The sequence below is a fragment of the Lithobates pipiens genome, unplaced genomic scaffold, assembly GCF_037356315.1.
Source record: "Lithobates pipiens isolate NorthernLeopardFrog02 unplaced genomic scaffold, aLitPip1_a1.2 Scaffold_25, whole genome shotgun sequence".
Lineage (NCBI taxonomy): Eukaryota > Metazoa > Chordata > Amphibia > Anura > Ranidae > Lithobates > Lithobates pipiens.
The window spans coordinates 82,308,659-82,323,016 of record NW_027507787.1 but is presented as its reverse complement, the minus strand read 5'-3'; the positions used below and the strand labels follow the sequence as shown (position 1 = coordinate 82,323,016).

The window sequence follows — 14,358 nt, the reverse complement described above, 5'->3', positions numbered from 1 at the left end:
AATTAAAGAAACAGATTGAACTCGCTGTCCCAGCATTTGAAGTGAGGTGCATGTCAGATCTGTCATCACATCTGATTAAAAATCCGACTGGGTGGCATCAGAAAAGTGGTGTGCATACTGCATTTTTTTTTAAATTGAACATCATAGGCTTCAATCTTCATGGTGAGCTAATAACTGAACATAAGCTTAGGATGGGTTTTCCCTGAGCTCTCCCTTGTCACAAAAATGTGAGTAGCAATGCTCCCTTACAGAAAATGCTGGATTCAGCTATCCCCATTGTAACCTATATCAAGCTGATGTAGATTCTGTCTGCCTTTTATGAAAAGGAACATTGCTATCTTCGATGAACCAAATTTTGTTCTCCTATCCCACTCTCATACTTAAAAAAGGCCTTTATCAAGTGACCTAAAGCTGGATACACACTATACAATTTTTTTTTTTTTCCTTTTAGATTTACCAAAATCATATAATATGAGGTAAAACCTAAACACTTGCAATTTGTATGCAATCAGGCAGGCCCTTGCACTACATAATTGAAGGTAAATCTAAAGGAAATCGAACAACAAAAGTTGCATAGTGTGTATCCAGCTTAAGTCTTAGATACACAGCCCAGGGCTTGAGAGCCTAATGGGGTCCCAGAGTACATTTTTGGATTCCTTTAGTTTGTCATAATCAAATCAAGCATTTCCAACACATTTAAGGGTCCCAAAACAATATAAAAAAGTAATTTTATATTTTATATAGCACAGTACACTGAGGCTAGAGGTGACAACATAAAAAATGGCTGGGTAGAACAGCGTGCCATTTCTCATCAAATCAACACATTGCAAGCAAAACAAACAGTAATCATATCCATTACATTATAATGGCCTTAAGCTGTTCACTATAGCATGTAATCTACTGCTAAGTATTACTCTGCATTTGTTTTCTGTGTTTGAATGAACACTTTTCACACATTCAATATTTTTGGAATATTCTTATTCATTCAAAAGTCTGCAGCAAACCATTTTACAATGAATACACAGTTTTTAAAATCAAGATTACTAGGCAGCACAGAGTTAAGCAGATTAATTTGGAACCTTTACAACTAGTTGGTACAATTCAACACTTTTCACAAATATCCCTTGAATTTTCTCCAACTCTGATACTTCTCACTCTGCGGAATATCATGCATTTCTATCACACACATACACACGCACACAATTTGTTCAAGGTGATCTAAGCACTAAACAGTATTGGCTTGTCGCCTCTTTGCACTTACTCTGGAGATGGTCAAGGGCATGTTAAAGTCCTTTCCTCCTTGCAGCCGGAATCCCCACGGCCCTGGTCCAGCGAGGGATACATTGTAAGCCATTTTTTCCCAACTTTTAGCACAGCCACTAAAAGGCTCTGAGAAAAATAAAAACAGACAATATAAGCGTTTTCACCAAGGTCAGATTAGAAAGAGAAAGGCAAGAACGCAGAAGAGGGGAAAAAAAGAGTGTGCTTCACACATTTATAAGGTTATTGTAATCTTGCCTGTTCACTCGGCTTGAAGTGCCACTAAGAATAGAAGAGAGGTATAATGCAGATACAGATATCCCAGCTGAGCAGGGTCCATAAAAGGTATGTAACCAAATACCTTCCATGGAAGGATACTGTGACTCAGAGATCTATTATTGCCTCATAGCAGTCAAAAGGATCTTTCCAAGCATCTCACTCCCAGATTGTGTTCTACAATTTTCTATAATGCTAAATGCTTCATAACTGCATTAAAAAAAACACACCAGTAATACTATGCATAACATAACATTACATAACCATGTGATTAAGATAGAATTTTACAGGGGTGAATTTTATCTATCTATCTAGCAAACAAATTAAATTCTACATATAGACATTAGACAAATCACCAGAGTTGGCAATTTTTGGCAGGTTAGGCAACATCCTTATCTAAAAACACTAGTTCCTTGTCTGTCATGCTGGTCCATTTGTTCTAGTACTTTGTGTGCTTGACCCAGAACAAGGATAGAGATTACACATTGAGAACACATATACAATCAGAGCACACATAATATGCACAGTCAGAGCATGCGATCAGAATACACACAGAAAACACATACGCAATCAGAGCACACATATATATGCATAGTCAGAGCATAAACAGTCAAAATACACACAGGGAATACACACACACACAATCAGAGCACACATATTATGCACAGTCAGAGCATACACAGTCAACATACACACAGACAAAACACACACACAACAAGAGCACACATATTACGCACAGTCAGAGCAAAGACAGTCAAAATACACACATGGAATACACGCACACAATCAGAGCACACATAATATGCACAGTCACAGCATACAGTCAAAATACACAAAGAGAACACATAACAGACAGATCGCATGAAGTCTTCTCCCACAGACATAGCATATCACACAGTTAAAGAACACGTGGTCAGAGCATGCATTTAGAGCACACGTAACAGAGAACAAGCAAGCAGAGCATGCCGACAAGCAAGAAATACACATTCAGAAAACACAGAGAAATAGTACACATAAATAAAAAACATGCAACTGGAAGACAGACAGGGAGATCACATAGAGTTGAAACAGACAGAACACATAAACACAGTCATACAGCACATAGGGAACAAACAATATAAAAATATACAGAAAACACAAGACATAGTCAGAGAACACACAGTAGTCATAGTTACAGTACGAAAGCAATTTATAATTTTATATTTTTTGTGGTATGTGTTGTCTGAAGCGTGTGGGAGAATCACAGTTTTTTGCTTATTGTGTAGGATGAGTTTGCTTTGCATGTAATGTAGTGATATGCCCATATGATAATTTCCCTATTATATGTCTGCAATGTGACAACTACTGTCTAGGAGATTATTACAGCTTGCTTTGTCCATAAGCACAATGTTCTCAATATGTATAGGAGGATAGGGGATAAGCGCAAAATGGCAGATGTCTGTGCCTTTATATCAAGTATTTAACATAAGGCTACAAGAATTGCTTCGCAGGAAAGCAATTTGAGGCTGTTTCAATGATAAAATGATTGCTGTATGCATACAAGGAAGAAAAACACTTGTCTGATGCCTGCTATGCTGGTATCTAAGGGCCCAATTATGTTGCAACGCATCTCTGAGCAAGATATGGCATGGTGTCCAGTGTGCTAAGCAGCACTGTGAAAAATGCAGACAGCACCTATTTTTTTCGTGCTTGAAATGCATTGCAGCCTTCAGTTTTTATGGGCTGCCTAACAGTGTGCCACAACGCAAAAAATGTGTGCACGGTTTTGTGGTATAAAACTGGTTAGCACCAAGAGAGACTCCTTGACAAAGAAGTTGGTTCAGGTATAATACATACCTGCAGCAGCCTTTAATGCCACGTACACAAGATTGGAAATTCGGCCAGCAAAAGACCGATAAGAGCTTTTGGTCGGAAAATGCGACCATGTGTATGCTCCATCAGACTTTCCTGGCCGAATTCCAGCCAGCAAAAAATTGAGAGCATGTTCTCAATTTTTCGGTCGGAAAAAGATCCAATCGGAAATTCAGATCGTGTGCAGCAATTTTGACGTGCAAAATTCCTACGCATGCTCGGAAACAATTTGACGCATGCACGGAAGCATTGAACGTCATTTTCTCGGCTTGTCGTAGTGTTGTATGTCACCGCATTCTTGACGTTCGAAAGTTCAGCAAACTTTTGTCTGACCATGTGTATGCAAGCCAAGCTTGAGCGGAATTCCTGTATGAAAAACCATCCAAGATTTTTCTGACAGAAAATCCGCTTGTGTGTATGCGCCATTAGATCTTGCTGTTATAACTGAATCGCAGGCTATTCTGAAGAGCCAAGCTCTGACACTTTCAGGTACTGTCAGATATTGCAACTACCTCCCACTCCAACACACTCATGTTGGCCCACCACTGTAACTGGCTAGCGGGAAAGGTAAAAAGGGGCAGGCAAGCTTTGTTACTACCAGAACGTGTTAAATCACTGCCTGTCATTGTCAATTATGTTGGGAATTTGACCAAAATAAGGTGCACTAGTACTAGAGTTGAATACAGCTTAGAAGGAAAAAAAAAGACTTACCTGACATCACCATGCCTCACTGCTGCATGCTGGGAAACGTAGATGTTTGAAATCCTGTGAGAATGCATCCAGCATAGTGTATGTGGGATTTTGAGTTCTCAACTCCCCCAGTATGCATCATTGAGGCATGGTGCTGTAACCCGCACCTCCCTGAAAAGCTGGATGGTGAGTTCTGAGGGATGTCATCTAAGCAGACCTCCCCTTTTCACAAAAGGTCTGCTTTAACCTTACACAGAGTAGGTAACTGGCCAAATGATCAGACAGGGAGTAACTGTAGCTTGCAATTTACTAAACAGGTATAAAGTTATAATAATAACAACGTATATAATAAGATGAATCATGTTCAGGATGGCATAGAGCTTGTGTACACTGCAAAATAATACAAATTAGAATATAAATGTTCTCAAGCATGGACTCTTCACAGCATCGTCTCTGTAGCTAAATAAGGATAACTTGAGGCTACAAAGCATAGTCTCTCTAATGCCGCGTACACATGACCGGACTTTTTGACAGCAAAGGTCCGACGGAACGAGTCAGTCGGACAATTCGATCTTGTGTGGGCTCCATCGGACCTTTGCTTGCCAAAAATCTGGCGGACTTTAGAAATAGAACATGTTTTAAATTTTTCCACCGGAACTCCGCCAGACCGAGAAATCCATTCATGTGTATGCTAGTACGAATGGACTTGGCCACACACAATCACTCCAAAAGTCTGATGTATTTGAACGCGATGACGTAGGATAAGGAAGTTCATAGCCAGTAGCCAATAGCTGCCCTTGCGTCGGTTTTAGTCCACTGGACTATCACACAGACGATCGGATTTTTCGACTGGACTCGAGTCCGTCAAAGTCTGATCGTTTGTACGTGGCATTAGTTGCATTTATTCCCATAAACAACATTCCTCCTAATGAAGCTTTTTTGACACAGGCAAACAGCCAGAGGGCAAAAGGCCCAAGGGCAAAGGACCACACCACTGGAACTGGAGTACTTTGCTAGCAATCAGGAACGTGCTTCCCACAGTTGCTGGATTTTCTGGAGAAGCTTCATCCTATTAGGATCCTGCTTGGTTGCCCACATTCCAGTTCTGACAGTGGAGGGCTTCTCACCTTGCTGCAGGTAACTTGCCCAGCTATCTATGCTTCATCAGGGGTAGTCTCTTTGAGTGGCTGAGCATTGGAACCTGAGTAACTTATGGTCTTTTAGTGCGTCCAGGAACCTAGGGACTTGTGGGAAATGAAGTTAAAGGGGTCTGAGCCTTCATCTGAGCATGGTGAGTAAATGGGCACTCCACTACTGAAGCACATAAGCTGTTGATTTCAGTTTTGTAGTCATGCAAGGGAAAGTCTAAATTTGATTTTTCTACATGTAATTGAATATTCAAAAGTGAAAAAGGCTTTACTGAGCCATCTGTCCTCATCCTTTAGCAAATCAATCCCAATATGTCAGACATGTTTAAACAAATATTTGTTTCCTTAGCTAAAAAACTTCAATAGACCTTTACATGTTGTTGATATTATTAGACACAAAGTTAAATGGCAAGTCCTGAGCGTCAAGTACAGATTGTAGATTGCAAGTTATTCAAAATCGCTTATGTGACAAAGAAAAATCTTTGTTGGAGTATTTTATGTCGTGAGAAGTCTTTACTCCTAGCCAAATGATAGAGAGTTAATGAGTGTTAAGGATTAACACTCTATATGAAATCTGTAGTACATGGTCAGGTTTTCTAAACCTGTGGTCTATGCAGTACATAAATGGTGCCCGACCATTCTTGGCATTTATGTCACATTTAAGTGGGTAACCAGAAACCTGTAGAATGCATCTTTACAAGGTAGCACATATGCATTTAAATTATTCTTCAAAGGTTATGGTAAAAAGGTCACCATCTGGCAGAGTTCTCTGCCACAACTGTGACAAATCCACCATGCTGACAATATATCGTTAGACATATACCCGCAATTAAGAGAAGTGTGGGTTTTAAAATTTTTAAACATTTGTACTGTTGCAGCTGTCCCCCACTGTCTCTACACTGAGAACTGAGTGATCAAACACCACTGATTGCTTAGTCTTTGGTCTTTAGTGAGCAAGGAGCTGTTTCTGCAGCACTCACTGGAGTGCTGGGCTGTGGAGGGAGCAGGAGTGGCTGGCTCTTCTGTCAGCGGTGTGCTGAGAGGCTGAGCCAACTGCCGGTCATGCATCTAGGCAAATTCCGATATTATTGTTGGGATCCTTGGAGAGTCTGTGATGTCAGCCGACAGCTGGCTTTAGCCCACTGTCAGCTGAATCTGGGCCACAGGAGTGTGAGAATAGGTGCACTCTTCTAACCCACAGGAGAAGTATGGCAAAAGGAGCTTTGGCCATACTTTTTCCTGTAATCGTAAAAATATTAAATATGTTAGTGTGTTAGTTACCAGTAATAACAAATAGTAATGAACTATGAAGGACATTTTAAATTACTCTGTCTAGGGACAAGCACTGGGGGTACCATTGCTGGTTTCTTTCTGATAATGTTAAGTACCTGGCTCTGTCTATCTTAAAGTGAAATTGAGCTTAAAAGTAAAGATTTGTTAGGTTATATGTAATATCTACTACTGCACCTCCCTCCACTCCTCTTTCAATACTGATCAGTGCTCACATTTTCTCTCCTACTGACATACAATGCCTATCCCTACCTCCTCTTAAATCCACGGAAAATACAGCCGCGTTCCACCCCTTCTCACAAGCAAATCAGCCTCCTGACACCACTCCACATATACTGTACATACAATGTATCTTCCCTCACACATAAATTCAATGCAGCTCTTCTGCTCCTTTCCCATACATACAACACAGCCTCCCCTCCTCAAACATCTGACATTGTTCACAAAAACAATTCAGCCCTCTGCCCGCCTTCCCCTCACATTGCAGCCCTCTGTGCCCTGCATACATCAAATAATGCATCGCCCCTCACACATACAAACAATTCAGCCCCCCGCCTCCTCATACATACAAACAGTACATTCCCCCTCCCCTCACATATACATACAATGCAGCTCCCCATCCCCTCGTACATATAAACAATGTAGACTCCACTCCCTCAAGTACATATACAATGCAGCCCCCATCGCCTCACACATACAGTACAAACCATGCAGCCCCTCTGCCCCCTCACACATGCAAACAATGCACCCTCCCCTCCTCAGACATCCAAACAATGCAGCTCTTCGGCCCTCATATATATAAAACGGCAGCCCCCTCCCCCTTACACGTGCATACAATGGAGCACTCCTTTCACATGCTTACAATGCAGCGCCTCCCACTTACACATGTATACAATGCAGCCCCTCCTCCTTACACATGTATACAATGGAGCCCCTTCCCCCTTACACATGTATACAATGCAGCCCCTCCCACTTACACATGTATAAAATGCAGCCCCTCCACCTTCCACATGCTTACAATGCAACCCCCCCACTTACACATGTATACAATGCAGCCCCCTCCCCCTTACACATGCTTACAATGCAGCCCCTCCCACTTACACATGTATACAATGCAGCCCCCTCCCCCCTCCACGTGTATACAATGGAGACCCTCCCCCTTACACTTGTATGCAATGCAGCCCCCTCCCCCTTCCACGTGCTTACAATGCAACCCCTCCCACTTACACATGTATACAATGCAGCCCCCTTACACATGTATACAATGGAGCCCCCTCCCCCTTACACATGCATACAATGGAGCCCCTCCCCCTTACACATGTATACAATGGAGCCCCCTCCCCCTTACACATGCATACAGTGGAGCCCCCTCCCCCTTACACATGCATACAATGGAGCCCCCTCCCCCTTACACATGCATACAATGGAGCCCCCTTCCCCTTACACATGCATACAATGGAGCCCCCTTCCCCTTACACATGCTTACAATGCAGCCCCCTGCTCCCCACATACCAACAATGCAGGCTCCCACTACAGTAACACACTGAAGCCTCTTGAAGAGGCAGAAGTTGTGGGAGAGCGTGGCCATGTGCTGTGCAATAGGACTCCTGTTTGATGCAAGTGGCGATTGTAGGCTGCGAGTGGCATAGTGAAGGAAGGCTGGGCCAACATTGCAGAGGTGGCTGACAAGCTTGAGGTAGGTGCAGATAACACGGTGCTATCAAATCCCCATCACAACCCTATGCCCTGCCCCCCTCCATTTATCCTGGCTCTGGGTCAGTAACAGGGAGAAGATTTTCTGAATGGAGACCACAGGTTCTTTCTCTCTGCCTTCCTTTTTCTGGGCACAGTTTCCAGAGTTCACTTTCTGCTAAATAACCTTTAAGTCACAGACCTGTAACAAGAATGTTGTAAAGTGTGAGAAAAGTCTTATGCCCCATACACATGATCAGACTTTCCGACAAAAAAACTGTGGATTTTTGTTCGAAGGATATTGGCTCCAAATTGTCTTGCATACACATGGTTACACAAATGTTGGCCAACAATTACGAACATAGTGACGTACAAGATGTAAGTGATGTCTCCATTACAAACGCTAGTTATATCTCTGGCTCGTACCTGATTCCAAGCATGTGTGGACTTTTGTCCGACAGACTTGTGTACACACAATAGGAAAGTCGGACTTTCCACCAACAAGTTCACATCCAATATTTGTTGTCAGAAAATCCGATTGTGTGTACGGGGCATAAAAGAGTTCAGCTATGGCAGCCCCCAATATTCTGTCATGCATGAAAGATTCCCATTACTAGATTAATATGATACGGCACTAAAAAAACAGCAATAGAACCTAAGTGAAAAATACATGTGATAAATAAATCTGTGCTGAAAATACCCCAAAACATAAAGTGCACAATTAAGGGAAAAACATCCATATAAAACTCCTTGAAGTGGTGTTTCCACTTATGCCTCGTACACACGATCAAACAATCCAGTGGAAAAGTCCCCCCGTGTGTGGGCTCCGGTGGACTTTTGTTACCCAAAAGTCCGGCGGACTAAGAAAGTATTTTTGCACTCCAATCTGTCCGCCGGACTCGCATTTCGGCGGACAATCCGGCCGTGTGTGTGCCAGTCCGCCGTACTTTTGAAATGAACGGACTTTTCCCGCCCGGAGAAAAGTCCGCTCATTTTGAGTGTGTCTCCAGGTAACTGGGGCCAGCGACGCCTCCTTTGCTGGCCCCGTCACCTGGTATGGACTTAAAGGGAAATCCATACGCCGAAAAATCGGCGTGAGGGTCCCCCCCCAGGTCCATATCAGACCCTTATTTGAGTGCGCTACCCGGCCAGCCAGGAAAGGGGGTGGGGACGAACGAGTGCCCCCCCTCTCCTGAGCCGTACCAGGCCTCGTGCCCTCAACATGGGGGGTGCCTTGGGGAAGGGGGGGCGCGCGGCCCACCACCCCAAAGCACCTTGTCCCCATGTTGATGAGGACAAGGGCCTCTTCCCGACAACCCTGGCTGTTGGTTGTCGGGGTCTGCGGGGGGGCTTATCGGAATCCGGGAGCCCCCTTTAATAAGGGGGCCCCCGGATATCAGCCCCCCACCCTATTTGAATGAGTATGGGGTACAATGTACCCCTACGCATTCACCTGTGAAAAAAAGTGGCGTAGGGATTCCCCTTTAAGTCCATACCAGGTGACCGGGCCAGCGACACCTCCTTCGCTGGCCCCAGCTACCTGGACACGTGCTCAAAATTAGCAGACTTTCCTCCGTGTGTGTGGGCGAGTCCGTTCATTTCAAAAGTACGGTGGATAGTCCGGCGGACTTAGTACGTGCCGTGTGCCGTGTGTGGGCAATGGGCTTCTGGAAGAATGCTCAAACATTCCCATAGACACAATGCTAAACCTTGTGGACAGCCTTACCAAAAGAGTTGAAGCTGTTATAGCTGCAAAGGGTGGGCCAACTCAATATTGAACCATGCGGACTAAGACTGGGGTGCCATTAAATTTCATGTGCGTATTAAGGCAGGTGTCCCAATACTTTTGGTAATATAATGTATGTGATTAGATGAGAAAAAAGTAAATATGATACTCGCTAGAGGATTGAGACTCTTCCTATTCATACTTATATCCTGTATAGCAGCTAGGACACTTATTTATTATTGATAGATTTACATTTTCTTAACGTGGACTAATATAGTGTATATGTATATATAGAGTGCGTGTATATGTATGTGTATGTATATGTGTGTGTATATGTATGTGTGTATATATATATATATATATATATATATATATATATATATATATATATATATATTATAAGATTCCCTTTAATGCCAAACTATGGGCAGCATCATTTTCAGCAGAGAAGTGCTAAAAACACTGTGAAGCTTCATTGAGCCCATTAGACAGAACTCTCTCCAGCCAGGATACCAATGGCACGTAAAAAAAAAGGAATAAAGATTGGAGCCCCTTTCGATTTTAATGCTGGCTGTCTCCCCCAGGCCCAGTGACCCCATTCCCCTTCTATTTCTCAGATGGAATCATAGACAGCAATACAAAAGATTTACCCCCATATCCACTCTGCAAAAATGTTTTGGTTATGTTCTAAATTGTCCTATAGATAAAAGTAATCAGCCATATGGCACATACAGATAAAACCTTGCGTACTGTTTATAATCTTCAAGGCAGCTGTTAATCAAGAAGATTGTGTATTTCACAGACATCCAGATTAGAGAACTGTGCTTTCTTTAATCAACGAGTTGAGGGGGAAACGTATTTTTATATTTTCCTATACCATACAGTATGTTATTTAAAAAAAGGCATTTTCAGTAAATGTATGCATTGAAAATCACTAACAAGACAATTGGAATGGTGGTAGATATGATAGTAACTGATGTAGTTTGTAGTCAATGTGCGTATATAGCTTCTTTGTGGCCCAGATGTTCGGATATAGATACATTTGGATCTAACTTATAATATAAACTATGAGTCTTAATGACTGAACGTTTTGGAATATACTTTTGCTTATCCCCTAAAAACGTAACAAAAAAAAATCTATTTCTATGTTAGTGCAAGAAAAAAGTGCATGTAACTAACATGTACCTGTTCAGGTCTTACCCGCAAATAAACCCTTTTCTATACCAAATGACCTTATTCATTTTCTGAAAGTGTTACTAAACCCACAACAGTAAAATCAGCCTGTATATGCAGTAAAGCGTGCTTGTTATACTCACTGTGGAACCTAAGGGGTTAATCATCTGCATTGTGCAAAAAGGTTGTGTGATTCTGACTTCTCTGATCACCCCCTTCTTCCACAGTCCCCAATCCATCTTCTGACAGAACAGAGCTGTGGGGGCACACTGCACATGCTCAGTTTGATGTGTATTGCTAGAGAGTGCATGTGATCAGCAAAGGGCCAATCAGCACTGTCCAGACAAAGTGTAAGGGGCCCTGCAGTCTCATAGGACAATCAGGGGAGAATGAAAACTCCTTCTACAAGCTTTAACCAGACACTGATAAAAGTCAGAAGATTGCTCGAAATGCTGATGATAAAATGTATTTAGCAGTTTATATTTACAAAAACTTTTGCATTTCTATGTTGTGTACTGTGGGAGACCAGATATAGTGAATGCTGGGCCCTGGGTTTAGGAACACTTTAAGTACATCATTGTGGGGAAATCATCCTATTTTATATACTTGAACTTAGCAGAATGGATTGTTATATGTTTCTCTAGGTTACTGCCTTTAAGAAATATCACCTAAGTATGGTATGTGTAAACCATGACAATGAGCTTCTCTTATTTGCTCCCTTTTGGTCTGTAAATATACTATTTGAGGGCAGGGCCAAGAGCTGTGTTAGCCAATTGAGAGGGAGCAATAACAGAGACTAAATGTGGTATAAGTGCTTGAGTTGGAAGAAGTAGTTATCAAGGTACAGTGCCTTGTAAAAATATTCACCCCCTTGGCATTTTTCGTGTTTTGTTGCCTCACAACCTGGAATTAACATGGATTGTTTGAGGATTTGCATCACTTAATTTACAGAACATGCCCACAACTTGGAAGATGTTTTTTTTTTTTATTGGGAAGCAAACAACAAATAGGACAAAATAACAGAAAAAGTGTATATGTATGTGTATAACTATTCACCCCCCTAAAGTCAATACTTTGTGGAGCCACATTTTGCGGCCACCACAGCTCCAAGTCCCTTTGGATTAGTTTCTATGAGCTTGCCTCATTTTACCACTGGGATTTTTGCCAATTCCTTGCAAAACTGCTCAAGTTCCTTCAAGCTGGATGGTTTGTGCTTGTGAACAGCATTCTTTAAGTCTGAACACAGATTTTCTATTGGATTGAGGTCTGGGCTTTGACTAGGCCATTCTAACACATTTACATGTTTCCCCTTAAACCACTCAAGTGTTGCTTTTTTTATTGCCGCGTACACACAATCGGAATTCTGGACAGAAAAAGACCGATGAGAGCTTTTCATTGGAAAATGTGACTGTGTGTATTCTACATCGGAATTTAGCTGTCCGAATTTCCGCCAGCCAAAAATTGATAGCATGTTCTCAATTTTCCAGATGGAAAAACTTTCTATCAGTAATTCTGATTGTGTGTGTGCAATTCCGACACGCCAACAGTCACGCATGCTCAGATTCAACTACCGCATTATAAATGATCGGAATTTGATGTGACCGTGTGTAGGCAAGACAGCTTGAGCCGAATTCCGTCGGAATTCCGTCGGTAAAACCATCAGAGCTTTTTCCGTCGAGAATTACGATCTTGTGTATGCGGCATAACAGTGTGTTTGGGGTCATTGTCCTGCTGGAAGATGAACCTCCATCTTAGCCTCAAATCACACACAGAGTGGTACAGGTGCTCAAGAATATCCCTGTATTTAGCACCATCCATCTTTCCCTCAACTCTGACCAGTTTCCCAGTCCTGACTGCTGAAAAACATCCCCACAGCATGATTCTGCCACCACCATGTTTCACTGTGGTGTCCTTTGGGTGATGTGTTATGTTGGGTTTGCGCCAGACATAGCGTTTTCTTTGATGGCTAAAAAAGTAAAATTTTAGTCTCATCAGACCAGAGCCCCTTCCTCCATGCATTGTGAGAGTCTCCCACATGACTTTTCGCAAACTCAAAACGTGCCATTTTCTTTTTTGCTGAAAGTAATGGCTTTCTTCTGGCCACTCTGCCATAAAGCCAAACTCTATGGAGCTTACGGCTTATTTTCATCCTATGTACAGATACTCCAGTCTCTGTTGTGGAACTCTGCAGCTCCTCCAGGGTTACTTTAGGTTTCTGCGCTGCCTCTCTGATTAATGCCCCTTCTTGCCTGGTCTGTGAGTTTTGACGTGTGACCATCTCTTGGCAGGTTTGCTGTTGTGCCATGTTCTTTCCATGTTCTTTCCATGTTCTTTCCATTTGGTTATGATATATTTTATGGCGCTCCTAGGGATCATCAAAGATTTGGATATTTTTTTTTATAACCTAACCCTGACTTGTACTTCTCAACAACATTGTCACTTACTTGTTTGGAGGGTTCCTTGGTCTTGGTTAGGGATGAGCTTCGAGTTCGAGTCGAACTCATGTTCTACTCGAACATTGCCTGTTCGCCTGTTCAGCGAACAGTGAACAATTTGGGCTGTTCGCAGCAAATTCGAAAAGCCGGAACACCCTATACAAGTCTATGGGAGAAATCTAAAGTGCTCATTTTAAAGGGTAATATGCAGGTTACTGTCCTAAAAAGTGTTTGGGGACCCAGGTCCTGCCCCAGGGGACATGGATCAATGCAAAAAAAAGTTTTAAAAACAGCCGTTTTTTAAGGAGCAGTGATTTTAATAATGATTAAAGTGAAATAATAAAAGTGTAATATTCCTTTAAATTTCGTAGCTGGGGGGTATCTATAGTATGCCTGTGAAGGGGCGCATGTTTCTGGTGCTTAGAACTGTCCCTGCACAAAGTGTCATTTGTGCAGGAAAAAAAGTCTTTTAAAATCACTTGCGGCTATTGTTGGGTCCCGTAATACAGAGAACACTCAATGAGTGTTCTCTGCATTAGCCGACAATTCATTCATTCATTGATAAAAAAAAAAAAAAAAGCCTGGGGGTTCCCCTAAATTCAATTACCAGGCCCTTCAGGTCTGACATGGATATTAAGGGGAACCCCGTGTCAAATTTTTAAAAAAAATTGACGTGGGGTCCCCCTAAAAATCCATATCAGACCCTTTATCCGAGCACGCAACCTGGCAGGCCGCAGGAAAAGAGGGGGGGGATGAGAGAGCGCCCCCCCCTCCCTCCTGAACCGTACCAGGCCACATACCCTCAACATTGGGAGGA

General features: G+C 42.4%; 1 protein-coding gene across 2 annotated transcripts in view; it reads right to left on the bottom strand.

Moving 5' to 3' along the window:
• LDB3 (LIM domain binding 3) overlaps positions 1-14,358 on the bottom strand; it is a 163,550-nt gene that overhangs the window by 133,307 nt on the left and 15,885 nt on the right. For both annotated transcript variants that reach the window (XM_077454606.1, XM_077454607.1), the window contains exon 2: positions 1,262-1,389. In XM_077454606.1, the coding sequence (XP_077310732.1) occupies positions 1,262-1,389 (128 nt within the window). The remainder of the gene's footprint in view (positions 1-1,261; positions 1,390-14,358) is intronic.